At 40.3% G+C, this 27676-nt stretch overlaps 1 protein-coding gene across 3 annotated transcripts in view; it reads left to right on the forward strand.

Moving 5' to 3' along the window:
* phf21aa (PHD finger protein 21Aa) overlaps positions 1–27676 on the forward strand; it is a 408208-nt gene that overhangs the window by 196782 nt on the left and 183750 nt on the right. For 2 of the 3 annotated variants that reach the window (XM_059975460.1, XM_059975461.1), the window contains exon 4: positions 994–1128. In XM_059975460.1, the coding sequence (XP_059831443.1) occupies positions 994–1128 (135 nt within the window). Of the gene's footprint in view, positions 1–993; positions 1129–3703; positions 3840–27676 lie in introns of those variants that run through there. The other variant, XM_059975463.1, reaches the window with a different exon arrangement.

Consider the following 27676-nt stretch of genomic DNA (forward strand, 5'->3'; position numbering starts at 1 on the left):
TCTTCTGGTGAGATGATATAGATGTGGAGAGACTAAAAATGGGATTAATGTAGGATTAGAGTAAATAGGTGGTTAATGGTCAGCACAGACTTGATGGACTGAAGGGCTTGTTTCTGCACTGTATCTCTCTATGACTCTAAACTAGGTAAACATGACAGTAAATAATAGGATTAGATGTAACAAGGCATGAAAATGCTTTTACAGAGCATTTATATGGTTTCAATGGTCTGTTTTACTTTACAGTAGATAGAAGGTAACTCTTGGCTGGTATCATAACCTTCATAAAGTTAAGTCATCTAGAGTTCAACTGTCTTTACCCAAATTTTCACTGTTGAGTTCATTCATTATCCTGTCCAATTGGCCCACATTGACTGCAGGTCTTCAGCACCTCAGCTTTTAAAATCTAATTCTTTGTCTTCAATAGTGTTATATCCCACTCTATTTGCCTTTTAACTTTAATTCTTATGCAGCCTTGTACATTCCCTTCACTGTAGCTCCCCAGTCTGGAATAGCCTACATTTGACCTGTCCTCCTGCCTTTGACTAGTCTTTCTTTAAAACCTTTCTTCAACTTCATCTCTCATGTCACTATAAACCTATAAGAATCACTAGCTGTAATATAATATTTTCTGCATTGCTGGATGTGCCCCATTATCATTAATTCAGGATTTTATGGAATATATTTCCTGACATTCTTTGTAGGTAGCAAGACCAATGGAATGGAAATTTGGGGAGTACTTGTTAAAAGCCTTTTATCCAATTATTCTATTCTTTGGTGTCCTTGAAAAGTATTGACATTTTTCCCCATGTTGTGCTTTCTTGTACAGACCAATTATACATGAAACTTCAATAGTTCTGAGTGTTGTGTACCACTGTGCTTAATGGGCAATATTCACTGAGGACCATAATAACAACATAATAAACTAGCATAAACAATGTGCAGTACATTTCTGAATTTCATCTTAAATCTAGCATATGTTTTATAATTTTTCAGAAAAAAGTTGTTGAACAGCTGAGGAAAGATTTAATGGTGAAACAGGACCACCATGAAGGCAAATTGCCAATGCAACAGCCACAGATGCAGCCACAACAGCAACAACAGAATGTACCACAGCTGAGCAGCCCACAGGTAATAAAATTGTAGCAAATTACAGCACAGAAGTAAGCTATTCTATTTATCAAGACTGCACCAATGATTTTTTATCTCATAACTTGGTTTCATAATACATTTTGTTTCACTACACTGAAAGCAAAACCATTGTTCTTGCTTAGTAATCCTTGTAATTGCTTTTTAAGTGATGGGTATGTGAAGTGCACAAATTTTTTAAGTTCATCTTCAAATTTAGTATGAGCACATTTACACTTAAGCCTTTCACAACTGTCTTTGTGATTGTGAGCAAAATGTATCTGTATATTCATATATTAATTTGTTACAATTTGGAATTCTATTCTTTGGGGGGTGGAAACTTGTATGAGTTTATCTGCTTTTTTGAATTAATCGTCAGATTACTAACTGGTAGATAACAGGAACAGAGCCCTTTTATTATTCACTCTTGTTTGTGTGACTGACTTGATTGGCCAGAATCTTTTTGGGTTTCCATGTGTAAACTTATGGGAATTAATTAGCTAATGCAGATTTATTTGTGGATTTAAGTGTTTTTACATACATCGTAATAGATATCCCAAAGGCCATATGTAGTGCACAAGTTTCTTTTGTTCCAGCCATGTTCCGTGCTACTGTCAAGGCCTTCCAAGAGCATTTCTTTCAAAGTAGGTTGTGCAAGACTGAAATAAAATACTGAGTATCAATTTGAATTAAACTTTAACTTGCCAGGAGAAAATTGAAGTGCTGGAAGGATTCAACTAGAAGTGACATTTCAGTACTGAACCTTGTGGTTTTATGAATTAAGAGGGCAGCTGTGTTAGCCAAATAAATTACAAACATGAGCTGATGGTTATCTACCTTGAAAAATCTCTTTCATAAGGTGAAAAGGAATTGGAAAACATTTGTGTTGTAAGTTTGATGAAAGGCCAAGATGCTAAAGTATCTGGACTGTTCATCAGAGGAAATAATTGTGAAAGACTCCTTGTTAATTGGATGCAATAAATAGTGTCCTACGGAAGCTCTCAGTGTTTATTAAAAAAAAATACTTGCTTTCAATCATGTGGCTGTTTAGTGACAATTCAATGTGGAAGTTAATTTTGACATTAACTGAAACATGTGGCAAAAATATTTAGTGTTGGATTCCAGTTCAGAGAACAGAATGTTACTGAGACAAATGAGTTTTAAGTTCATGAAGAATTAATCTGATGACCATCTCTTCACAAATGGACATTGGACATGGACATGTTGAAAATAAACTTGAGTGTTTGGTTTGGGGAAGGGAATAGCTAGATGACATGTAGAAAAATGACACATCAGTGGGGAGTATAAAGGAATTACCACATATCTCAAGCAATTTTCAAATGATCAAGAGAAATGATGATCCTTGTACCATGATGTGAGACAGATTTGAGTAAGAAAGATCTGAATTTTGTTAACTTCAGAAAATGTTAAGTACTCAACAGCTATCAATTTAAAATGTATTTAGATGAAATTGATGGTGAGTGCAGTGATATCAAATGTCATTCAAAAGGCTTGGAAGTTCAAAATAAATTTGTTATCAAAGTACTGTATTTCACCATATATCATCTTGAGATTAATTTTCTTGCAGGTATTCACAGTAAAACTAAGAATTACAATGTAATCAATGAAAAACAACACAGAAAGGCTGACAAAAGTTAACGTGCAAAGGAAGACAAACTATGCAAATACAAAAAAAGTGAATAAATATACTGACAACATGAGCTGTAGAGTCTTTGAAAGTGAGTTCAAATGTTGTGGAATCATTTGAGAGTTGAGGTTATTCACACTATTTCAGGAGCCTGATGGTTGAAGAGTAGTGACTATTCCTGAACCTGGTGGTGTAGGACCTTGGGCTCTTGTGTTTCCTTTGGCTTTTGTGTTTCCTTTCTGATGGTTGCGGTCCTTGATGGATGTTGTTTTCTTGTGGCATTGCTCCTTGTATATATGCTCAATAGTAGAAAGAGTTTGCGCTATATCCACTACTATTGTAGCCCTTTTCTTTCATAGGCATTGGTGTTTCCATACTGGGCTGTGATGCAACCAGCCAGGCTACTCTCCACTGCACATCTATAGAAATTAGTCAGTTTTAGATGACATGCCAAATCTACGCAAACATCCAAGGAAGTGGAGGCTCTCTATGCCTTGGTTTGAGCTTCTACGTCTAGAGATTTGTGTTTGGCCTGTGATTTCCCTGGAGTTTGCTAAGTTACCTTACTCTTTAATTCTTATTCACTTTAAGGGAAGAAATATTCATAACAACAAATTTGCATCTTTTCAAACTAAATGTTTCCATGCATGGATGCTACAAATGATATTTTAAAAAATGATGGGAACACTCAGCAGGTCACACAGGAGTTTTGTAGTTTGGACAAAGAATCTTTAACCAGAATTATTAATTCCATTATCTTTCCACGGATGCTGCTTGGCCTGCTGAGTATTTTCAGTATATTATGTTTCTATAATAAAATAAATTTCATTTGCCTTTCTGCCTTGCAACCCCATTCAAAGTTCAAAGTAAATTTATTTGCAAAGTGCATGTATGTCGCCATTTACAACCCTGAGATTTATTTTCTTGCAGTTATTCACAGTAAATACAAGAAACCCACAATCGAATCAATGAAAGACCGCATCCAGCAGGACAGACAACCAATGTGCAAAAGACAACAAACTGGAAATACTAAAAGGAAAATGAAAGAATATATAATGATATAAAAGTAAGCAATAAATATTGAGAAATTGAGATGAAGAATATTTGGAAGTGAGTCCATATGTTGTGGGAACAGTTCAGTAGTATTATTCCCTCTGGTTCAGGAGCCTGATGTTGAGGGGTATAACTGTTCCTGATCTTGGTTGCGTGGGTCCTGAGGCCCCTGTACCTCCTTCCTGGTGGTAGCAACGAGAAGAGAAAATGGCATGGGTTGTGGTGGTCCTTGATGATGGATACTTCTTTCCTGTGGCAGCGCTCCATGTAGATGTACTCAATGATAGGGAGGTCTTTTCCCTTGATGGACTGGGCTGTATCCACTACTTTTTGTCAGATTTTCTGTTTAAGGACATTGGTGTTTCTACACTAGGCCATGATGCAGCCAGTTGATATACTCTTCCTCACAGATTTCTAGCAGTTTGTCAAAGTTTTAGCTGTCATGTTGAATCTTTGCAAACTTAGCTGCCTTGCTTTCTTCATAATGTCACTTGCGTGCTGGGCCCAGGACAGATCCTCTGAAATGATAACACCAAGGAATTTAAAGTTGCTAAAGCTCTCCATGGACTGGTTCATGGACTTCCGGCTTCCTCCTCCTGAAGTCAATAATCAGCTCCTTGGTCTTGCTGACATTGAGTGAGTGGTCGTTGTTGTGGCACCACTCAGTCGGATTTTCAGTCTCCCTCCAGTATGCTGTTTTGTCGCCACATTTGATTCAGCCAACAACAGTGGTGTTGTCAGCAAACTTAAATATGACATTGGAGCTGTATTTAGCCTCACAGTCATAAGTATAAAGTGAGTAGAGCAGGGGCTATGTACACTGCCTCGTGGTGTACCTATGCTGATGGAATTTGTGGAGCTGTTGTTGCCAATCCAAACTGACTTGGGTGTGCAAGTGAGGAAATTGCAGATCCAGTTGTTCAAGGAGGTATTAAGGCCAAGGTCTTGAAGCCTATTGTTTTATTTTGAGGTGATGATAGTATTGAATACTGAGCTGTAGTCAGTGAAAAGCATTCTGATGTGTGCATCTTCTCTGTCCAGATGTTTCAGAGTTGAGTGAAGAGCCGATGAAATGGCACATGTTGGAGTGGATCCAAGTTACTTTTCAGGCTAGAGTTGATATGTTTCGTCACTGACCTCTCAAAGCACTTCATCACATTTGATGTAAATGCTACTGGATGATAGTCAATATGGTAGGTTCCCACATTCTTCTTTGGCAGTAGTGTAATTGTAGTCTGTTTGAAGCAGCTGGGTACCTCAGACTGCTGAAGCAAGAGATTAAAGATATTGGTGAACACTCCAGACAGCTGATCAGCACAGGATCTTTAGTACTTGGCCAGGTACCCCTTCTGGGCCAGATGTTTTCCATGGCAGAGACAAAGACATGGCAGACCAATTGAATAACTACTTTGGTTCTGTCTTCACTAAGGGGGACATAAATAATCATCCAGAAATAGTAGGGGACTGAGGGTCTAGTGAGATGGAGGAACTGAGGGAAATGCATGTTAGTAGGAAAGTGGTGTTAGGTAAATTGAAGGGATTAAAGGCAGATAAGTCCTCAGGGCCAGATGGTCTGCATCCCAGAGTGCTTAAGGAAGTAGCCCAAGAATTAGTGGATGCATTAGTGATAGTTTTTCAAAACTCCTTAGATTCTGGATTAGTTCCTGAGGATTGGAGGGTGGCTAATGTAACCCCTCTTTTTAAAAAGGAAGGAGAGAGAAACTGGGGAATTATAGACCGGTTAGTCTGACATCGGTGGCGGGGAAAATGCTAGAGTCGGTTATCAAAGATGTGATAACAGCACATTTGGAAAGAGGTGAAATCATCGGACAAAGTCAGCATGGATTTGTGAAAGGAAAATCATGTCTGACGAATCTTATAGAATTTTTTGAGGATGTAACTAGTAGAGTGGATAGGGGAGAGCCAGTGGATGTGGTATATTTAGATTTTCAGAAGGCTTTTGACAAGGTCCCACACAGGAGATTAGTGTGCAAATTTAAAGCACACGGTATTGGGGTTATAGTATTGATGTGGATAGAGAATTGATTGGCAGACAGGAAGCAAAGAGTGGGAGTAAACAGGACCTTTTCAGAATGGCAGGCAGTGTCTAGTGGGGTACCGCAAGGCTCAGTGCTGGGACCCCAGTTGTTTACAGTATATATTAATGATTTAGACGAGGGAATTAACTGCAGCATCTCCAAGTTTGCGGATGACACGAAGCTGGGCGGCGATGTTAGCTGTGAGGAGGATGCTAAGAGGATGCAGGGTGACTTGGATAGGTTAGGTGAGTGGGCAAATTCATGGCAGATGCAATTTAATGTGGATAAATGTGAGGTTATCCACCTTGGTTGCAAGGACAGGAAAACAGATTATTATCTGAACGGTGGTCAATTAGGAAAAGGGGAGATGCAACGAGATCTGGGTGTCATTGTACACTAGTCATTGAAGGTGGGCATGCAGGTACAGCAGGCGGTGAAAAAGGCAAATGGTATGTTGGCATTCATAGCAAAAGGATTTGAGTACAGGAGCAGGGAGGTTCTACTGCAGTTGTACAAGGCCTTGGTGAGACCACACCTAGAATATTGTGTGCAGTTTTGGTCCCCTAATCTGAGGAAAGACATTCTTGCCATAGAGGGAGTACAGAGAAGGTTCACCAGATTGATTCCTGGGTTGGCAGGACTTTCATATGAAGAAAGACTGGATCGACTAGGCTTATACTCACTGGAATTTATAAGATTGGAGAGCGGGGGGATCTTATTGAAACGTATAGAATTCTAAAGGGATTGGACAGGCTAGATCAGTGGTTCCCAACCTTTTTTTGGCCATGCTCCACCTAATCATCTGTAAAATCCTGATGCCCCCTTTGGTGATATATAAATCTTATTATTCAAAAAGTGAACTCCTATTCACCTGGAGGAAGCCTAAAAGACCATTAACTTGGTTTAAACAAGCTTCCAAAGAACATGGTATTCATGAAAGAGAAAAATAAAAGAACCAAAGGACTGTTAAAGTTCTGAGGAAGAAATTACTAAGAAATTGTAAAAAAAAGAACATTAAGTGATATTAAAATAATAATAATGATAAATAAGTAAAACAATGCCGATTCGTTTCTACAGCATACAAAGACAGATACACCGTTTAAAAGAGATGACGCAATGTACACACCTTCACACCACCAAGAACTGAAAGCTACTGCAAAAAGCAGGATTGGCACGACCTCGTATGAGTTTCTTACGCATTTGGACTTGTTCATTCGTTCCTTCCTACATCAGTTAATTCATTAATTTAATTATGAAAGCCATTTGATGGTTGTAATGATGGTGATACACTATATGTACAGTACATACGCAATTACACATGTACATACACACAAGTATTTTTATGTATGCATACTGTATATACACATATGTATTAACTCACACACACACTCATACTCACACAGACTTACTAGAAAAAATTCACTGTTAATAACATTCTCGAATTGCCCCCCTTAAACATCAAATTCCACCCCCCTCCCCCCCCCGGTGGGGCATACGCTCCACTTTGGGAACCACTGGGCTGGATGCAGGAAGATTGTTTCCGATGTTGGGGAAGTCCAGAACGAGGGGTCACAGTTTAAGGATAAAGGGGAAGCCTTTTAGGACTGAGATGAGGAAGAACTTCTTCATACAGAGAGTGGTGAATCTGTGGAATTCTCTGCCACAGGAAACTGTTGAGGCTGGTTCTATATTTAAGAGGAAGTTAGATATGGCCCTTGTGGCTAAAGGGATCAGAGGGTATGGAGAGAAAGCAGGTACAGGGTTCTGAGTTGGATGATCAGCCATGATCATACTGAATGGCGGTGCAGGCTCGAAGGGCCGAATGGCCTACTCCTGCACCTATTTTCTATGTTTCTATGGGTTTGCCCACATAAAGGAGGCTCTCACATTGGCCTCTCCCTTCTGAAGGATGCTTTCATTGTCAGCCTGAGAGACTGAAATCACAGGGTCAGCACATGCTGTGAGTTCATTAAGGTGCCTCCATGTTTTGACGGTCAAAGTGATATAAAAGGCATTGAGCTTGTCTGGAAGTAAAGCCTTGTCATCTATGTCGCTAGGTTTTACTTTGTAGAAGGTGTTACTATTCAAGCCCTGCCATAGTTGTTGAGCATCCTTCAGTGAGTTCAAGTTTGGTCCAGAATTTCCACTTCACACTTAAGATGGCTTTCCAGAGGTCATACATGAGCTTCTTGTATTTTACTTGTTCGCCGGACCTGAATGTCACTGATCTAGCCCTCAACAGGTTGTAGATCTTATGGTTCATCCAGGGCTTCAGGTTGAGGAAGACTCTGAATGATTTTGTGGGGACGCACTCATCTACAACTGTTTTTTTTTCGTGAAGTCTGTGATATCCATAGTGTATTAGTTCAAATCCTCTGAATCCTTGAACATGGCCTGGTCCACCAACTTGAAGCAATCCTGTAGGGGGTTCCTCTGCATCATGCAACCACCTCTTTGTTGTCCTTCAGAAGCCTTGCTCTTTAGCCTCTGTCTGTATGCAGGTAGGAGCAGGGCAACCAAGTGAGCAGATTTCCCGAAATGAAGTCTAGGGATGTAACGGTATGCTTTCCTAATCGTAGTATAGCAATGGTCAAACGTGTTGGGACCCTTAGTGCTGCAGGTGATATGTTGATGATACTTGGGAGAGATTTCTTCAAATATGCCTGACTGTAATTGTAATCCCCAGCAATGATTTGAAAGGTGTCTGGGTAGGCAGCTATTTTTTCTGTTTGCTGATCATCGCACTCAATACTTCAAGTCCCTGTTTAACAGTTGCCTTTGGCAGTATGTCAGTTGTGGTCATGATCCCAGAGCAGAACTCTCATGATAAGTAGAACGGTTGGAACTTAATCATTAGATGTTCCAGGTTGAGGGAACAGGACTGCTCCACTGGAACACCACAAAGAGTTCATGAAACGCAACCTTCACCTTTTACCTTTGCTGAATCGTCAGTCCAGTGCTGTGTAACGAGAATCTCTCAGGACTTGCCAACATATCCAGTGTGTCTGGAGTGAGCTATGTCTCCGTGAAGCAAAAAAATGCAACAATCCCTCAATTCCATCCAATACAGCAATTTTACCTTTAAGTCCTGTATCTTGTTCTCCAGCGACTGTACATTAGCTAACAAAATGCTGCATAGAGGAAGTTTCATGCCTCGTCATTTTACCCTCCTTCCTCTTTTGGCTGTGGCAATGTACCTTCATCTGCTTAATGGTACCATACCTCCAAGTCCTTCAGAAGATTGTGAAATCCTTGTTTAATTCCATTCAAAAGTGCGTTACATAAAGGGAAATTACAGGCTGCAGATTGCAGTGAGAGTAGTTCAGAAGAAGCATATTTAGAAGCTTTGTAAGCTGGCCATAACATGTTGTCATGGTTCATCCATGTCTTTTTGGTAAGATGGCATCTGCGTACAACACTCCCACAGACAGCATCTTCTGGGTAGACCATGAAGACTATTTATTTCTCTTCTTTTATGTCTTTTACATCTGTTTTTTTCCTTGAATAAGTTTCTTGAACTGTTGGAGCCTATGATAGGCGATTGTGAGATTGTTTGGGTGATTCTCCAAGAGGATTCCAGGAGGCAGCGAGTACAGGCCTCAAAGCAAGAAGGCTGCTGGGGGCGCAGCTCATGTTTGAGTTCATTTGGGCGATTCCATTATTTGCTGATTAAATTGATGAGGGAGATTGAAACATTGACTGCAGAAGGTGAGCGCTGGCTGCCTGACTTTTGATTGCTGGTGGGACCACTCTGCTGCCAGAGTGGAGACTTTGTGCCTGGAGACTTCTACTGTGCCTGGAGGATGTTACTGAGCTTTTTCTGCATTTTGGATATGGATGTAGTCTTGCACTAGACTTTTTATCAGTCTTATTTTTTTATATTCTGTGCTTTTCACTCAAACGTTTTCATTTTTTTTGTGCAGTGGAGGAGGATTGGAGGGTTAACGTTCCTGTTCCATTTTTTGTTAGTTTTTTTTGTGCAGGGGAGTGGGATTTGAGGTTGATGATCATATTGCCGTTTTTTAAATCTTGGTTTCATGGCTATCTGAGGAAGAAGAATCTCAGAAATGTATACTTTGATCATTAGCGAACCTTTGTGGTTTTCAAAGGATTCAAAGTTGAGGTTGAACAGGCATCTCCTGAAATCCTGTTCTGTGGCAGCTTCATCCACTTTTGTTATATGCTGCTCCACCCCCACCATCTGGGCCATGCTCTCTTCTCACTGCTGCCATTGGGAGGAAGGTGCAGGAGCCTCAGGACCCACACCACCAGGTTCAGGAACACTTACTACCCTTAAACATCAGGCTCTTTAGCAATTGGGGAGAACTTCACTCAATTTCACTCGCCCCGTCACTGAACTGTTTCCGCAACCTATGGGGTCACTTTCAAGGAATATTCACCTCGTTCTTGATATTTATAGCTTGTTTATTTATTTGTTACATTTTTTTCTTTTTGTATTAGCAGCTTGTTGTCTTAAGCGCATTGGTTGTTTGTCCTGTTGGATGCTGTCTTTCATTGATTCTATTGGAGAATTGTATGGAGGAATTTCTATTGGTTTCTTGTATGGAGGAATTTAAGGTGGAGGGTTATATGGGAGGCAGGGTTTAAGGGTTGGCACAGCATTGTGGGCTGAATGGCCTGTACTGTGCTGTATTGTTCTTTGTTATTTTCTGTGATTGCCCACAAGAAAGTGAATCTCATTGTTATATGTGGTTACCTTTGAACTTTAGAATTAAGTTGCTTGTCATTGCTGTGCCAGAAATTTAGCACTGAATTTGACATTGGATTTCTCTAAGTAAATACTGAGAATCCGATTCCTAAATGCACATTAAAGCTTTGGACACTACCTCACTTTTTTAAATACACAGTATTTCTGTTTTTGCATGTTTTTAAAAATCTATAAGATATACGTAATTGATTTACTTGTTAATTTATTATTATATTTTTCCTCTCTCAGCTACGCTATGTATTGCATTGAACTGCTGCTGCTAAGTTAACATGCCGGTGATACTAAACCTGATTCTGATTCTGAAAATCTGAGAGTTTGCTGTGGAATTTATTACTAAAAGAGGGCTGTGGAGGCTAAGTGTACTTAGGTTGAGATGAAAGGTTCTTAATTGGTAAGGCAGTTTAAGAGTTACAGGGAGAAGTCTGGAGAATGGATTGTAAAGAAAATTGCCCGTTATTGAATGGTGGAGCAGATGATGGGCTGAATGGCATATTTCAGCTCCTATTTTTTGTTCTTGTAACATTTTCTGTTTTTGTTTCAGGTGTTCAGAACCAGAGTTCTTGATTTTCACTTGTAGTAGGGTGTCATCTGCTGGGTGTTTTCTAAACTCAGTCATGAAGTTTGGATCTTCAGAAATCTGAAGTTATTTACTAACCTTAAAGTTTTAACTGGTATTTGTCATTATGCAGTAAAACATTCTGCTGTGAAGGAAATCTGTTCAAATTCTCCTCTTTGTAGATACAAAACATTTCTGAAAGTTTAATTTTTTGCAGGGTAATCACTAAGTCTCAACAAACCAAGCAGTGAAGTTGGAAGTGCACTTGATCGTATAACAGATATGCATGTGTGAATGTTGATAATAAAGGCTTCCCATAATATATGTGGTTTCTCAGAAATATTGCTGCAATCTTCATTAACCATGAAAACATATTCAGTAGACAATTGTTATTGTTTTAATGATTAAAACTTCGTTATAATCTTTTGGAGTTAGGGATCCTGGTTGGATTGGAAGCAATGTTAACTTGCCAGTTTTTACTAATTATAACAAATCTAGTCATAATTCTCTGCATTTTTAATAAACACATAAACTGGTTATTGTTAACAATCTGAGCAAAATTAAGTCATTAATAAACTTTGGCATTTGTATCTTGTGTAACTAAAGTTGACAATATCTGCCTGGTATGGCTGAAGTGAGTGAGCATAAGAAGTGCCATTCTGGAAAAGATAATGAGGGATTAAGCTAGGCTGTTACAAAGCCTAAATGCCCAGTTTATTATGATTAATAATGATCCTATCCCTGTCTTGAATTGGATAGAGAGCCTATTTTTCTTTTTGATTCTTGTGAAGTACTAGTGTTTATAGGTAATGGGAACCTTTTTTATTCCGAAATTGACATTGGTCATATGCCTTAATAAAATTCATGTTGATCTTTAAAAAATGTTAAACCAATGTATTCCATAATGTGCTGCAAGTTCTTCATAATAGGGTATCAGAATCACATTTATTATCACTGGCATATGTTGTGAAATTTTTATTGTGCATCAGTACAGTGAAAGACATAAAATTACTATGTTACAAAAAATAGTGCAGAAATGGACTAACAAGGTAGTGTTCGTGGACTATTCAGAAATATGGCCGAGTGGAAGAAGACATACAAAATGCTGAAACAATTCAGCAATTCGGAGTCTACGGAGGGGAACAGTCAACATTCCAGTTTGAGATCTTCATCAGTAAAGGGCAGAAGTCAGAAAAAGAAAGGGGAGTGGGGAGGGAGTGAATACAAACTGGCAGGTGATAGGTGAAACCAGTTGAGCAGTAGAGGAGGCCATGGACCGACATGTTGGAATGTGAATGAAAAGTTGTATTGAAATAGGTGCCCAATGGAAAATTCTGCCTTTTATGAGGGACAAGGCAAAGATCCTGTACGGAGCAGGTGTCCAAAGTACAGGAGGCCCCACTTGGAGTACTGGATATAGTTGGTGACCCCAAAGGAATTGCAGGTAGAACGTTGTCTCACTTGGAGCCCTGTATAGTAGTGAAGGAGGTGGTGTTCTGTTTACAGAGAAAAGTACCAGTAGGGAAATAAGCGGGTAGGGATGAGAGGACAAGGGAAGTCACGTAAAGAGCGATCCCTACGGAAAGCAGAGATTGGGGGAGAGAAAGATGTGCTTAGTGGTAGGATCCTGTTGTGGATAGCAGAAGTTAAAGAGAATGATGTGCTGGATATGGAGAGTTGTGAGGGTGGTAGGTAAGGACAAGGGGGCACGCTGTCCCTTGTGAGGAGAAGAAGCTATTCCTAAAATGTTGAGTTTGGGTCTTCAGGCTCCTGAGCCTCTTCCCTGATGGTAGTGACAAGAAGAGGGCATATCCTGTATAGTGAGGGTCCTTAATAATGCATACAGCCATTTAAAGCTGTTCTCTGGTGGGGAGCGTTGTGCCCACAATGGAGCTAACTGAGTCCACGACCCTCTGAAGCCTCTTTTGGATCCTGCACATTGGAGCCCCCGTACTAGTCAGTGATGCAACCAGTCAGGATGCTCTCCATGGTACATCTGTAGAAATTAGGCTTCAGTGACATACCAAATCTTCTCAAACTCCAAATGAATTATAGCCACTGACATGCCTTCTTCATGATTGCATGAATGATTTGGGCCCAAGATAGATCCTCTGAGATGTTGATGTCCAAGAACTTGAAGTGCTCACCCTTTCTACTGCTGTCCCCTCATTAAGGATTGGTGTGTGTTCTCCCATCTTCCCCTTCCTGAACTCAACAATCAATTCCTTGGTCTTTCTAATGTTTAGTACGAAGTTGTTGTAACGCTATTCAAACACCTGATCTCTTTCACTCCTGTACACCGCCTTGTTGCAGGGTGAATTTATTAATAGCATTTGAACTGTGCCTAGCCACACAGTTAAGAGTGTAGATGGAGGGACTAGAGCAGAGGGCTATGCATGTGCCCTTGAGGTACTATACGCTGGTGCTGACTACCAGCAAGGAGATGTTGGATTCGTTAGTAGATTTTCCCTGATTTGCTTGTAATCGCTTAGATTCCTGATTCTGAACATGTCTTTCTGCACATGCTTTAACCTTTTTCAGCATCAGAAATTATGACTAAGCTTGTACATTGATAAAAGGTAGTGTCAGTATAATAAATCTCTGATATTGTTTGAAGGCATAAATTTACAAATTATAGTTAATTGCTTTTTTCTGGGTATCTCGTGAAAACCTCTGTTCCCTTGTATTCTTTTTTTAAATGTTTCTGCCTTGGCATAATAGCAGAAATCTTTTCATTCTTAAGCTGATGTTGCAACTGGGGAAGACACTGATTTGTGCTGATTTGGAGCAGTTGAATCAGCAGTAGCTTAGTTATGTAGTCCCTGCTTTATTTCAATGCATTTCTCAGCCAATTATTGGAAAAGATTTACTTTTAATCCCAGTTAGGAATGTTAGTCTGAAAATCAGCAACGTTGCTAGATTAAAGTCTGGAACAAACAATTGGAAGTTTTTTGGGTGAAATTGAACTTGGCAGATCTAAAGGTAGATGGCAGAGGACAGAGACTCTTACTAAGCACTGCTTTCTCCTCTCACCAGAAATGGCATAATGATGAGTGGGAAAGTGATACATTTGTTTTGTGCCTAGTTGCTTGTAGTTCAGTATGCATATAAAGATCATAATTGTATGCATTATTCAACTTCACTTTTAACATGCAGAGTTAATTTATTTAATTTGATCTCAAGGAAGATGAGGTAATTGTTTCTGCATATGGAAAATTGAAGTGTGTCCAGCATTAATCTCCTGGCAAAGCAAGAGATGTGCTTTTCAACTGACCTATAAGTGTTTTTTTTTAATAGCAATTAATAGCCATGAGTTGTGCTCTTTCAGATGCATTATGATTACTTTTCTCAGGTTAGGGCTTAAGTAATTGCAAAAATAATTTCTAATAACGATGTTGATCACAGTTTTCTCTTGATCTCCAGGGAAATATCAGGTGGTGCTTCTGGGTGGTATCATATATTTATTGATCACTTTGGTTCAGTGTATGGTCGTCGCCCACGTTCCTATATTTGTAGATCTTTTCTTTTCAAGCACCTCATTATTTTGTTACACCTTTTTAAAATTCTGCCATTCTTAATGCCCAAGAGTCTACTTAATGTGTACCAGGATCTCATTAACCAGCTTGTATTGCATACAGGCTTAGGTTGGCTTGCAGAGGCATACCTTATTGTGCACCCAGTTTTCTACAGATGAAATTTCCATCAAATTGATGGCATTTTCATCACTTCTGTGATTATCAAGAACTAGAACATCTCTTGCAGAAGGAGCTGATCCTGGAGCCTTGGCATTTGACAGCAGCCCATTTTTGTAACTTAAACTGTCTCCAACCTCCATACTTGTAAATCAATCTGAGGTTTACTATATATCCCATTCTTAATGACTGTTTCTAACTTCTCAGGAAAGTTAATCATATTTTGTTTATGTTACTTGCACATGATCAAGATTTTGAAACTCTTAGATTTTGTAAAAACTTCAGAGTTTCTCTTTTTTTTGTTATTGCTGTTCTTCTGAATGGATGCTTGCGTGTATGTGGATTCTGGTTAATTAGTCCATCGGTTAATTGAGGCTGCTGCTTATTTGAGACCGTTCTTAACAAAACTAATTAAGAAAATAGTCAGGATTCCATTCATTTATTCGGAATATTGCTGCTTAATTGGAACAGCAGACTGTTGCCGAGCAGTTTCTAACTAGTGTCAGTCATGTGAACTTGTGTGGCCATTAGACACTATAACGAACTTAGAGCAAACAGTTTTTAAAGAGCATTATTTACATGTGTTTCAAGAAGCAGTGATTTTTGTCACTGATAGTTGACGAGAATTCATAACTGTTTTGCTCACTGTGGTTTCAAGCATTCAGGGTTGGAGATGCCAGAAACAGCTGGGAATGAAGATTAAACTATTTCATTACTTCAACCTAGGAATTATGAAAATCTGAAGGGATCAACAATCATCTTGAATGTTAAAATGAAAATGATTTAGAGGATACAATCATTAAAAGTCTTGTTTGAAGGCAGTCCTTTATCTGCAATAGATGTCTGCATTAATTTTGTTCATTTACAGCCAATCAAAAGAACACGACAGCATGTTAGTTGTCAGTTGTATCCGACGACGACAGTGAAACCTGTGTGGGAGAGTTTTTAAAGTGGAAAAGCAGGTGCACTAGGGCAGTTCCAATCTCAACCTTGGAAGTCTGGGTCCAGTGGTATAACTTGTCACAAACTGGAATCTTTGACTTCTGTGCCTTAACATGCCATTTGCTCTCCATGAAGGGTAGTTGAACTACCTTCTTGGCTGTTGGATTCATTGTTGATCTCATCCACCCAGTCCATCAGAACTGACTTCACATGATAGGACAGGATTGTCCCTACTTCACCAGGGTATGAGGCCCACAGTCTACCCTAAACTAGTTTAACACGCCTGTCAAAGCAGTGTACCAGAGTGCGGCTGCTGTTGCATGCAGGTGAGAGCTGAGAGTCCGCTGGGGACCAAGAGTGAGTAAGCTGCCCCAGAATGGATGTGACTATCCTCTTCACCAGAGGTGCTTCCAATTGCATAGATTACACAAATACCATGAGGCAACCAGAAAGGAACAAAGCAGAAGGTGCAAAACAAAGATATAATTTGAATAATAATTCAGAGACTTGAGTAGGGAGGAACTCTAAATCAAAGAGACCCACATACATTTTAGCCGAAGGTGGTAATCATGTGAAGTAGTTTCCATTAGGATGGGTACAAAGTATACCATTCTAAACTGTGGTACTAAAGTTTGAGAAGCAGGCGTTTAGATGCATGAAGGAAGTGGTAGGTGTGGGTTCAATTTCAACATTTAAAAGAAATTTGGATAAGTACGTGGATGGGAGGGGTTTGAAGGGCTGTACAGCGGGTGAAGGTTGATAGGATCAAACAGCAGGAAAAAGAAAAGAAGCTAATAAGGCCTACTGCAGTTAAACCAGTGCAATGTGTACAAGACCTTTGGAGCTCATACTGGAGTTGTCTTACTCACGCACTGGACCCACAGTCTGCGTAAAAGCACACACCGCATTCCGAACTTCCCTCAAAGTGCAACTCGAATAAACTGGCCTTTTCTCAGGATTATTGGCCCTTCCTCCTTGGAGCCAATTATCTGCACAAAGCACAGGGTCTTTCCTTCCAGTGGCATTCTGCTGCATCTTCCCTTTTGTTCTGCTCTGCTGCTCCCACCAAAGGCCCCCTAACCAGAATACTGTCCTTCAGAAAATTCTTTCCCGCAATCCTGATTGGCTGACTCACATTTCTAAGTTGAACAGCAGGGCTTCTCTACTTTTTAATTTTAGATTTCCAGTGTCCGCAAATATTTTCCTTTGTATTTCGATCCTCCTGTTAGATATCCCCTTTGACATTCTTTTCACTGTCGTATAAATGTGTCTTTTACCTTGCACTTTGAGCTTAGGATAGATCCTCTGAGGTATTGGTGAACAGGAATTTGAAGCTGTTCACCCTTTCCACTGCTGATCCCTCAATGAGGAATGGTGTGGTTCTTCCAACTTTCCATTACTGATGACCACAATCAACTTCTTGGTCTTGATGTTCAGTGCAAGATTTTTATTACCACACCACTCACCAGCTGATGGAACTCATTCCTATATGCGACCACCATCTGAGATTCTGCCAACAACAATGGTTTCATCAGTGAATTTAGAGATAACTGGAGCTGTGTTTTGTTATTCATAGAGAGAAATAGAGCAGGGGTTAAACACATAACCTTGAAGTACATCTGTGTTGATTGTCAGTGAGGAGGAAAAGTTGTTACTAATCCACATTGACTGTCGTCTCCTGATGAGGAAGTTAATGATCCAGTTGCAGAGTGAGATACAGAGGCCCAGATTTTGAAGCTTGTTAATTAGTACTGATCTGATTATGGTATTAAATGCTGAGCTGAAATCAATGAACAACATGTATTGCCTTTGTCCAGGAGGTCCTAGGCTGAGTAGAGAATCAGTGAGATTGCTTCCACTGTAAACCTTTTGTGGTAGGCCAAATGAAGGGGGTCGAGGTCCTTACTTAGCTAGGAATTAATTCTAGCTATGATCAAACTCTCAAAGTGCTTCATAGTAGATGTGATCACCAATAGGTGATTAGTCTTTGAGGTAGCTCACCCTGCACTTCTTGGGCATTGGTATGATTGATGCCCTTTTGAAGGAGGAGGGGACATCTGTATCAGTGAGAGGTTGAGGTTGGTTTTCTACTTTTGTGCTCCATCACCTTTGCAATAAATACCAACTCTTCAAATGACTTCCCAGCTGCTTGCTATATACATGTACATGACACCTAGATCCCTCTGCACAATAGAATTCTATGGTCTTTCTCGACAATAATCTCCATTTTTGTTCTTGCCAAAATGAATTACTGCATAATTCCCAATTATTATTCCATCTTCCGGAAAGTTGCTCACTCATGTAATGTGCGAATTCTGTTCTGCATCCTGAATCAGAATCAGGTTTAATATTCTGGCAAATGTCATGAAATTTGTTGCCTTTGTAGCAGCAGTACAGTGCAGTACATAGAGGGGAAAAACATGAATATGTAAGTATATATGTTAAATAGTTAAATAAGTAGTGCAAAAATAAGGTGGTGAGGTAGTGTTGATGAGTTCAATGTCCATTCAGAAATCGGATGGCAGAGGGGAAGAAGCTGTTCCTGAATCACTGAGTGTGTGCCTTCAGGCTCCTGTACTTCCTCCCTGATGGTAGTAAAAGGGCATGTCCTGGGTGATAGAGGTCCTTATGATAGATGCTGTCTTTTTGAGGCATTGCTCCTTGAAGCTGCCTGGATACTACAGATGCTTGTATTCGTGATGGAGCTGTCTTAAGTTTACAACTCTCTGCACCTTTTTTCAATCCTGTGCAATAGACTTCCAATACCAGATGGTGATGCAGACAGTTAGAATGCTCTTCACAATACATCTTTTTGACCCTCATGCCTATGCATCATCCAGAAATCTGGCTGCCTTTCACACCATCCCTTTTTCCTTAATATACTCAGCAAGTAGTTGAGTTACAAGCATCTCAAGAGTTAAAGCTTGCTCAGCTGGAATTTTTTTTTAAACTCCCTGCTTTGGTTAGCCCAGGGGTCAGCAACCTTTACCGCTGAAAGAGCCACTTGGACCCGTTTCCCACAGAAAAGTAAACACTGGGAGCCGCAAAACCCGTTTGACATTTAAAATGAAATAACACTGCATACAACGTTTTGTTTTGCCTTTATGCTATGTATAAACAAACTATAATGTGTTGCATTTATGAAATTGATGAACTCCTGCAGAGAAAACGAAATTACATTTCTGCATGCAACAAAAACATTTTGAACTCCGAAAAAAAGACGTTGGGTTGAAGGTTACTTTTAAGTAAAATACTCAATGTCTATTTGAGTCCTTCTTGTATTTATGAAAAACGCCAAACTTAAATTTGCCGCCAGCAGCAAACCAAAAATAACGTCAGCCAGCTGTCAACCTGAAAAATAAAAGGACTATTTCACTGAACAATGAAAACATATGAATATACGTAAAATAATAGGCAATTAAAATATTTATCATACTTGGTCAGGTTGACTCACACCTGACAATGCAGTCGTATTCAGTAGGGATGGATCGATGCTTAGGGGAGTGACCGGGAAGGATAATGTGTTTTTTTCCTCTCTGAACTCACAGAAGCGTTTCCCAAACGATGTTTGCATTGCGATGATTGCAGAATGTAAATACTCCGAATTTATCATGTCGTGACCTTGTTTGAACTCTCTCAAATTGGGGAAGTGAGACAAAGTGCCTTTCTGTAAATCTCTGGCAAGCAACGTCAACTTGCGCTCGAATGCCAAAACATCCTCCAACATGTGCAGGGCTGTACGTCCTTACCCCGTTGAAGAGCTGTGTTCAGCGTGTTCAGGTGCGCTGTCATGTCTACCATGAAGTGTAGCTTTTCCAGCCACTCTGGCTGTTCCAGCTCAGGAAAGGTGAGCCCTTTGCTGCCCAGGAAAGTTTTCACTTCTTCCAGACACGCGACAAAGCGTTTCAGCACCTCCCCTCTGGACAGCCAGCGATAAAAACACGTTGTAGCGGTGTGCTACACGCAGTCAGTAAACTGCAGTCAAAGATAGCTTTATTCGAACTAAACAGCCTTGCTTTTAAGCCTCCCTCAACCTGCCCCCCCATGGGCGCGGATGCTGCAAAAGACACGTACTCACAAACCCCCGTAGGCTATCTCCCTTAGCCTGAACGCTGGCTAATTGTGAGCCGGTTCGTATGTGTCAGAAAATGGGTCGCCACAACGTCTTATTTAGATTGTACAAGATCACCATAATCTTCAAATTTAGATTTACATTTCAAAAACTAACAAACTAACATAAAATACATTTTAATTAAATACTGACCATGTAGCGGTGTGCTACACGCAGCGCTAAAATTACAACACGGAGTCGTTAACTGCAGTCGAAGGAAAAAACTTTATTCGAAATCTTCAGCCTCACTTTTAAGCCTCCCTCAACCTGCCCCCCCCCCCCCATGGCGCAGAGGCTCCAAAGCTTTGTGCTCGCAAACCCCCGTAGGTTATCTAATTGTGAGTCGGTTCGGATGTGCCAGGAAAAGGGTCGCCACAACCAATTATTTCCCAAAGCAACAGGGAGCCGCAGCACAGACGTAAAAGAGCCACATGTGGCTCCGGAGCCGCGGGTTGCCGACCCCCGGGTTAGCCTGTCCTCTCCCCAATACCATGAACTCCTCCCTCATACAGTAATCTTCTGTGTGATCCTTTAGCAAATGCTTTTTTTGTAAATCTAAACATGCTTAACCTACTGGTTCTTTCTCCCCCTCAGTTCCATTTTCACAGAACTAATAAATCTGATACGATTTTCTTTATATTAAACTTGTATTTGCTTATTTGCACTCTGATATTCTGAATATCGTGTTACTATTTGAGCAGTTTTCCATTAGCAGGTGTTAGGCTAATTGCCTTAACATTTCTTCTTGTTCACTTACTCCTATGTTGAATGTGGTGCTATATTTTTGATTTTTCAACCCCATCTGAATCTTGGCAAAATTGAAGGAACTTTGACAGATGCTTCCATTTATATGAATATGGGCATTCCCATAGAGCTCAAATAAAATGCTAATATATTTAATTTGATTTGGAAATTAAAATTCTGATTAAGGATGAAATAGCTTTGGAATAACTGTAGATAAAATACTGAATTGATAAGATCATAGATATAGGAGCAGAAGTTGCCATTCGGCCCATTGAGTGTGCTCCGCCATTCAGTCATGGGCTGATCCAATTCTTCCAGTCATCCCCACTCCCCTGCCTTCTCCCCATACCCTTTGATGCCCTGACTAATCAAGAAGCTATCTATCTCTTTCTTAAATGCACCCAATGACTTGGCCTTCACAGCTGCTTGTGGCATCAAATTCCACAGGTTTACGTCCTCTGGCTAAAGTCATTTTTCTGTATCTCTGTTCTAAATGGATGTCCTTCAATCCTGAAGTTGCGCCCTCTTGTCGTGGACTCCCATACCATGGGAAATAACTTTGCCATATCAAATCAGTTCAGGCCTTTTAACGTTCGGAATATTTCTTTGAGATCCCCCCTCATTCTCCTGAACTCCAGGGAATACAGCCTGAGAGCTGCCAGATGTTCCTCATATGGTAACCCTTTCAGTTCTAAAATTACCCTTTTTACATTGCTATTTCCTGGGGTATTGAGACTTAGCCATTTTAGCTGGGTTGTTTCAAAGTTCAAAGTAAATATATTATCAAAGTACATATATGACACCATATACAACACTGAGATTCATTTTCTACTGGCCAATCACAGTAAATACAAGAAACACAATAGGATCAATGAAAGCCCACACACAACAGGACAGACAACAACAATGTGCAAATGTACAAAAAAAAATCAAGAAAATAAATAAATAATATAGAGGTCATGAAATGAAGCATCCTTGAAGTTGAGTCCATAGGTTGGGAGAACATTTCAGTGATAGAGTGAGTAAGGTTGAGTGAAGTTATTGCTTCTGGTTCAAGAGCCTGATGGTTGGGAAGTAATAACTGTTCCTGAACCTAGCATCATGGGTCCTGAAGGCTCCTGTACCATTGCTTTAAAGGCAGGAGTGAGAAGAAAGTATGGACTGGGTGGTTTGGGTCCTTGATGGTTGCTGCTTTCCGTTGAAACACTTCCATGGAGATGTACTCAGTGGTGGGAAGGATAGATAATAAAGCAAAAATTAGAGGACGTTAGAGGGCTGGGAAAACCAGACAGCATCTTAAAAAAGCCATAAGGCAGGAAAAAGATGAAATATGAATGTAAGCTAGCCAGTAATATCAAAGTGGATGCTATTTTTTTCCAATACATAAAGAGTAAAAGAGAGTCGAGTAGATATTAACTGCTGAAAAATAACTCTGGGGAGGTAGTGATGAGGGACAAGGAAATGTCGGGTGAACTGAGTAAGTATTTTGCATCAGTCTTCTCTATGCAATATGCTGTCAGTTTGAGAATGTCAGGGACAGAAGTGAGTTCAGCTGCTATTATTAAGGAGAAGGTGCTTGAGAAACTGAAAGGTCTGAAGGTAGATAAACCACCTGGACCATATGGATTGCACCTCCGGGTTCTGAAAGAGATAGCTGAAGAGATAGTGGAGGCATTAGTAATAATCTTTCAAGAATCACTAGGTTCTGGAATGGTTCCAGAGGACTGGAAAATTGCAAATGTCACTCCACTCTTCAAGAAGGGAGGAAAGCAGAAGAAAGAAAATTATAGGCCAGTTACCCTGGCTTCAGTGGTTAGGAGATGTTGGAGTCGGTTAATGATGTGGTTTTGAGACACATGGTTGAGGAGGCCAAAGTAAGTATGATTTCCTTGAGGGAAAATCTAGCCTGTCAATTCTGTTGGCACTCTTTGAAGAAGTAACAAGCAGGATAGACAAAGGAGAATTGATGGATGTCGTGTACTTGGATTTTCAGACGGCCTTTGACAAGGTGCCACACATGAGGCTGCTTAACAAGATATATTACAGGAAATGTATTCGCATGTATAGAACATTAGTTGATAGACAGTTGGCAAAGCTTGGGAATAAAGGGAGCCTTTTCTGATTGACTGCCTGTGACTTGTGTTTCACAGGGGTCATTGGTGGGACCGCTTTTTATGTTGTACATTAATGATTTGGATGAAGTAATTGATGGCTTTGTGGATTAGCTTGCGGATGAAACAAAGATAGGTGGAGGTGTTAAAGTAGGGATGCTGCAGAAAGACTTGGCCAGATTAGGAGAATGGGCAAAAAAGTGATGAATGGAATAATGTTGGGAAGTGTTTGGTCATGCGCTTTGGTAGAAGGAATTAAAAGCACAGACTATTTCCTAAACAGAGAGAAAATTCAAAAATCCAAAATGTAAAGTGGCTTTGGAATCCTTATGCAGGAATCCCTAAAGATTAATTTGCAGGTTGATCTGGTGGTGAGGAAGGCAAATGAAATGTTAGCATTAATTTCAAGAGTACCAGAATGTCATATCAAGGATGTAATGCTGAGGTTTTATTATGCACTGGGAAGCCCTCATTTGAAGTATTGTGAAGTTTAGGGTCAGCAGAGGTTCACGAGAATGATTCCAGGAATGTAAGGCTTATCAAATGACGAGTGCTTGATGACTTTGGGTCTTTATTTTGCTGAAATTTAGAAGAATGAGGGGGATCTCATTGAAACCCATTGAATGCTAAAAGGTCTACATAGGGTGGATGTGGAGAGGATGTTTCTTATGGTGGAGAAGTCTAGGACCAGAGGGTACAGCCTCAATAGAGGGACATTCATTTAGAACAGAGAAGAGAAGGATTTTCTTTAGCCGGACGGTGGTGAATTCGTGGAATTTACTGCCTCAGAAAAGCATACAAATAATAGTGGACATGGCCCAGTCCATCACAGGTAAAGATCATAAAAAATTGGAACAGAATTAGGCCATCAAAGTGCTGTGGAGGCCAGTTCATTGGTTGCATTTAAGGCGGAGGTTGATAGGTGCTTGATCTGTCAGGGTGTGAAAGATTACAGGCAGAAGGCAAGAGGATGGGATTGAGAGAGAAATGGATTAGCCATGATAAGGTGGTGCTGCATTTGATAGGCCAAATGGTCTAATTCTGTTACTATTTCTGTAACCTTTACCTGTGATGGACTGGGCCATATCCATTACTATTTGTAGGATTTTCTGTACAAGTGCATTGGTGTTTCCTAGGGCATTAAGTTCATATGGGAATGAAGCCTTGTTGTCACCCATGTTGTTCTGCTTCATCTTGTAGGAGGTGATGGCATTTAAGCCATACCACAGCTGTCGAGCATTCTTTGATGATTCAGGTTTGGTCCTGAATTGCCACTTTGCACATGAGATGACTTTCCAGAGATCGTACCTAGACCTCTTGTTTGTAACTTGGTTGCCAGACTTGAATCTTATTGAACTGGTCCTCAGCAGAATGTGGATCTCATGGTTTATCCAGGGCTTTTTGTTAGGGCAGACTCTGAATGATAGTGTGGGGAAACACTCAACTGCGACTGTTTTCATAAACTTCATGACAGCTGTGGTGTATTTGTTCAGAAATCAGGGTTGTTTGTTGTAAAAGTGCCAAATTTAAATGGAAAAATCAAATATTAATTGATCAAACATTTAACTGCCAGGCCAACTAACAAGTAGCTTTGATGAAATGACAATCTCTTTTCTTTAAGGTACTGTGGACGCTGGGAGATTAACTATGTTAATTTAGAGGCTTAAAGCTTTAGATCGCTCAGTTAGTCTTATTAAATTCAAAGGATTCAAATAAATTTATTATTGAAGTGCATATGCAGTATACAACCCAGAGATTCATCTTCCCTACAGAAAGCCATGAAACAAAGAGAAATCATGGAGGCTGTTCAAAGAAAAGCATAACCCTTCCCCCCCCCACCAGAAAATTAATTGCACAAAAGGCTTCAAGAAAGAACAAGCAAAAACACAAAATTGAAACAGTCCAATCGAACTACTGTCCAGAACTTCAGTACCATCCTGCGATAGCACTGAGGGAGAAAGAGAGAAACCATTCCACCACAGGGACTTTCTCCTGGGAAGCAGCCAATGAGAGGGAAAAAGAGAGACCCATCACACACAGACACCTTCCTCTGACAGCTGCAAACAAGAGGCTGGTTGACAGTGCGGAACACTCACTAGCCTTCCCCACTCTCCTTAGTGTTTCAATCTTCCTTGACGCTGTAAGTGGTGAGAAATGTGGTCAATTGTGGGATCGATTGAGGTTCTTGGCCTCAAGGCCACTCGCCTCTGGAACCTTCTCGGAGACAGCAAAGTGCCAGATCACTCAACCTGTCAGAAAACACACCATAAAACTGTAAATCACAGGCTCCAACAGTATCAGAACTACATTTAAAAGAAAAAAACTTAGAAGCAGTGAAAGACGCAAACACGAGGAAATCTGCAGATGCTGGAAGTTCAAGCAATGCACACAAAATGCTGGTGGAATGCAGCAGGCCAGGCAGCATCTATAGGAAGAATTATAGTCAACATTTCAGGCTGAGACAAACAGTGCAGGCATTACAATAAATAATAAACAGGACAATAGGTTAGTAAGGTGTCAGTCCAGGATCTGGGTATTGAGGAGTCTGATAGCTTGGGGGAAGGAACTGTTATATAGTCTGGTTGTGAGAGCCTGAATGCTTTGGTGCCTTTTTCCAAACGGCAGGAGTGAGAAGAGTTTGTATGGGGTTTGTGAGTGGGGTCCTTCATAATGCTGTTTGCTTTGCAAATGTAGTGTGTAGTGTAAATGCCCGTAATGGCAGGAAGAGAGACCCCGATGATCTTCTCAGCTGACCTCATTATCCGCTGCAGGGTCTTGCGATCCAAGATGGTGCAATTTCCGAACCAGATGGTGATACAGCTGCTCAGGATGCTCTCAATACAACCCCTGTAGAATGTGATGAGGATAGGGGGTGGGAGATGGACTTTCCTCAGCCTTCGCAGAAAGTAGAAACGCTGCTGGGCTGTAGCGTTGTTCACTGGTACCATCTTGATGCAAATATCTGTTATAAGCAGTTTTGAGTTTTCTAGTTTTTTATTCAAAATTAACCAGCATTTGTGCGTGATTATGTATGAAAATTGTATTTCAGAATATTCTTAAAAACAATAATTTTATATAAACTTTTAGTGACTAATATTGCAGATGTCATGGTTTTGCAGATGGGTTGACTTCAAATCTAGTGCATATTATATATTTCAATTCTTCACTCATGAAAATGTTGGTATATTTTGCAAGAATTACATTTTATAAGTATTCTGTATGGGTTCTCAAAATTAAGTATTTCTTATTGATTTGTGTTCATTTTAACTGCACCATTAAAACTTTCATTTTTCATCTAAAATATTGATCATGTACTGCTTTAAGACACACATATGTAACCCACAGGCTCGCCCAGCTCATGTTTGTCTAGGGCAGGGGTCAGCAACCTTTACCACTGAAAGAGCCACTTGGACCCGTTTCCCACAGAAAAGGAAACACTGGGAGCCGCAAAACCCGTTTGACATTTAAAATGAAATAACACTGCATACAACGTTTTTTTTGCCTTTATGCTATGTATAAACACTATAATGTGTTGCATTTATGAAATTGATGAACTCCTGCAGAGAAAACGAAATTACATTTCTGCATGCAACAAAAACATTTTGAACTCCGAAAAAAAGACGTTGGGTTGAAGGTTACTTTTAAGTAAAATACTCAATCTCTATTTGAGTTCTTCTTGTATTTATGAAAAACGCTGAACTTAAATTTTCCGCCAGCAGCAAACCAAAAATAACATCAGCCAGCTGTCAACCTGAAAAATAAAAAGACTATTTCACTAAACAATGAAAAAATATGAATATTCCTAAAATAATAGGCAATTAAAATATGTATCATACTTGGTTAATGGGATTTCTGCTCCTGGACCTCAGCGCACAGCATCTGCACATCAGGGCTGTATGACGTCACCTTCATCTTTACACAGAATCGCAAGCTGTCATCTGTGAGGTGTGCACGATGTTTGTTTTTAATAAAGTTCATGTTGGAGAACACCTGCTCACATACATATGTGGATCCAAAGATCGACAGGACTCCAAGCGCATACTTTTTAATGTTTACATAAATGTTGGGGATAGCATTCCATGTTTCGAACACAAGTTTGTCCGGTTTAGGGAGGTTTTCAATATCACTCCATTTGTGATTCTGAGCAAGAACGGCCTTCTGACGGGCAACATCTTCAAGGTCTGCTGTCAAGCGTCTAAACTTGGACACCCATATGTCTTTGTCGGCTATTTCGGCCAGTTCCATCTCAAGATCAGGTTTACTCACACCTGCCAATGCAGTCGTATTCAGTAGAGATGAATCGATGCTTGAGGGAGTGACCGGGAAGGATAATGTGTTTTTTTTCCTCTCTGAACTCACAGAAGCGTTTCCCAAACGATGTTTGCATTGCGATGATTGCAGAATGTAAATACTCCGAATTTATCATGTCGTGACCTTGTTTGAACTCTCTCAAATTGGGGAAGTGAGACAAAGTGCCTTTCTGTCAATCTCTGGCAAGCACTGTCAACTTGCGCTCGAATGCCAAAACATCCTCCAACATGTGTAGGGCTGTACGTCCTTTCCCCTGAAGAGCTGTGTTCAGCGTGTTCAGGTGCGCTGTCGTGTCTACCATGAAGTGTAGCTTTTCCAGCCCTTTGCTGCCCAGGAAAGTTTTCACTTCTTCCAGACACGCGACAAAGCGTTTCAGCACCTCCCCTCTGGACAGCCACCGGACTTTGTTGTGCAGCAGGAGATCAGAATATGCGCTTTCCAGCTCGTCCAGTAACAAACGGAATTGACGGTGATTTAAACTTTTTGCCATTATTTTATTGACAATCTGAATGACAACATCCATTACTTCTGTGCATTCCGGAGGAAATGTTTGAGCGCACAGTGCCTCTTGGTGCAAGATGCAGTGAAAAATCAGCAGCTTTCTGTCCAGCGACT

This window comes from Hypanus sabinus, chromosome 7 (assembly GCF_030144855.1).
Source record: "Hypanus sabinus isolate sHypSab1 chromosome 7, sHypSab1.hap1, whole genome shotgun sequence".
In the NCBI taxonomy this organism is placed as follows: domain Eukaryota; kingdom Metazoa; phylum Chordata; class Chondrichthyes; order Myliobatiformes; family Dasyatidae; genus Hypanus; species Hypanus sabinus.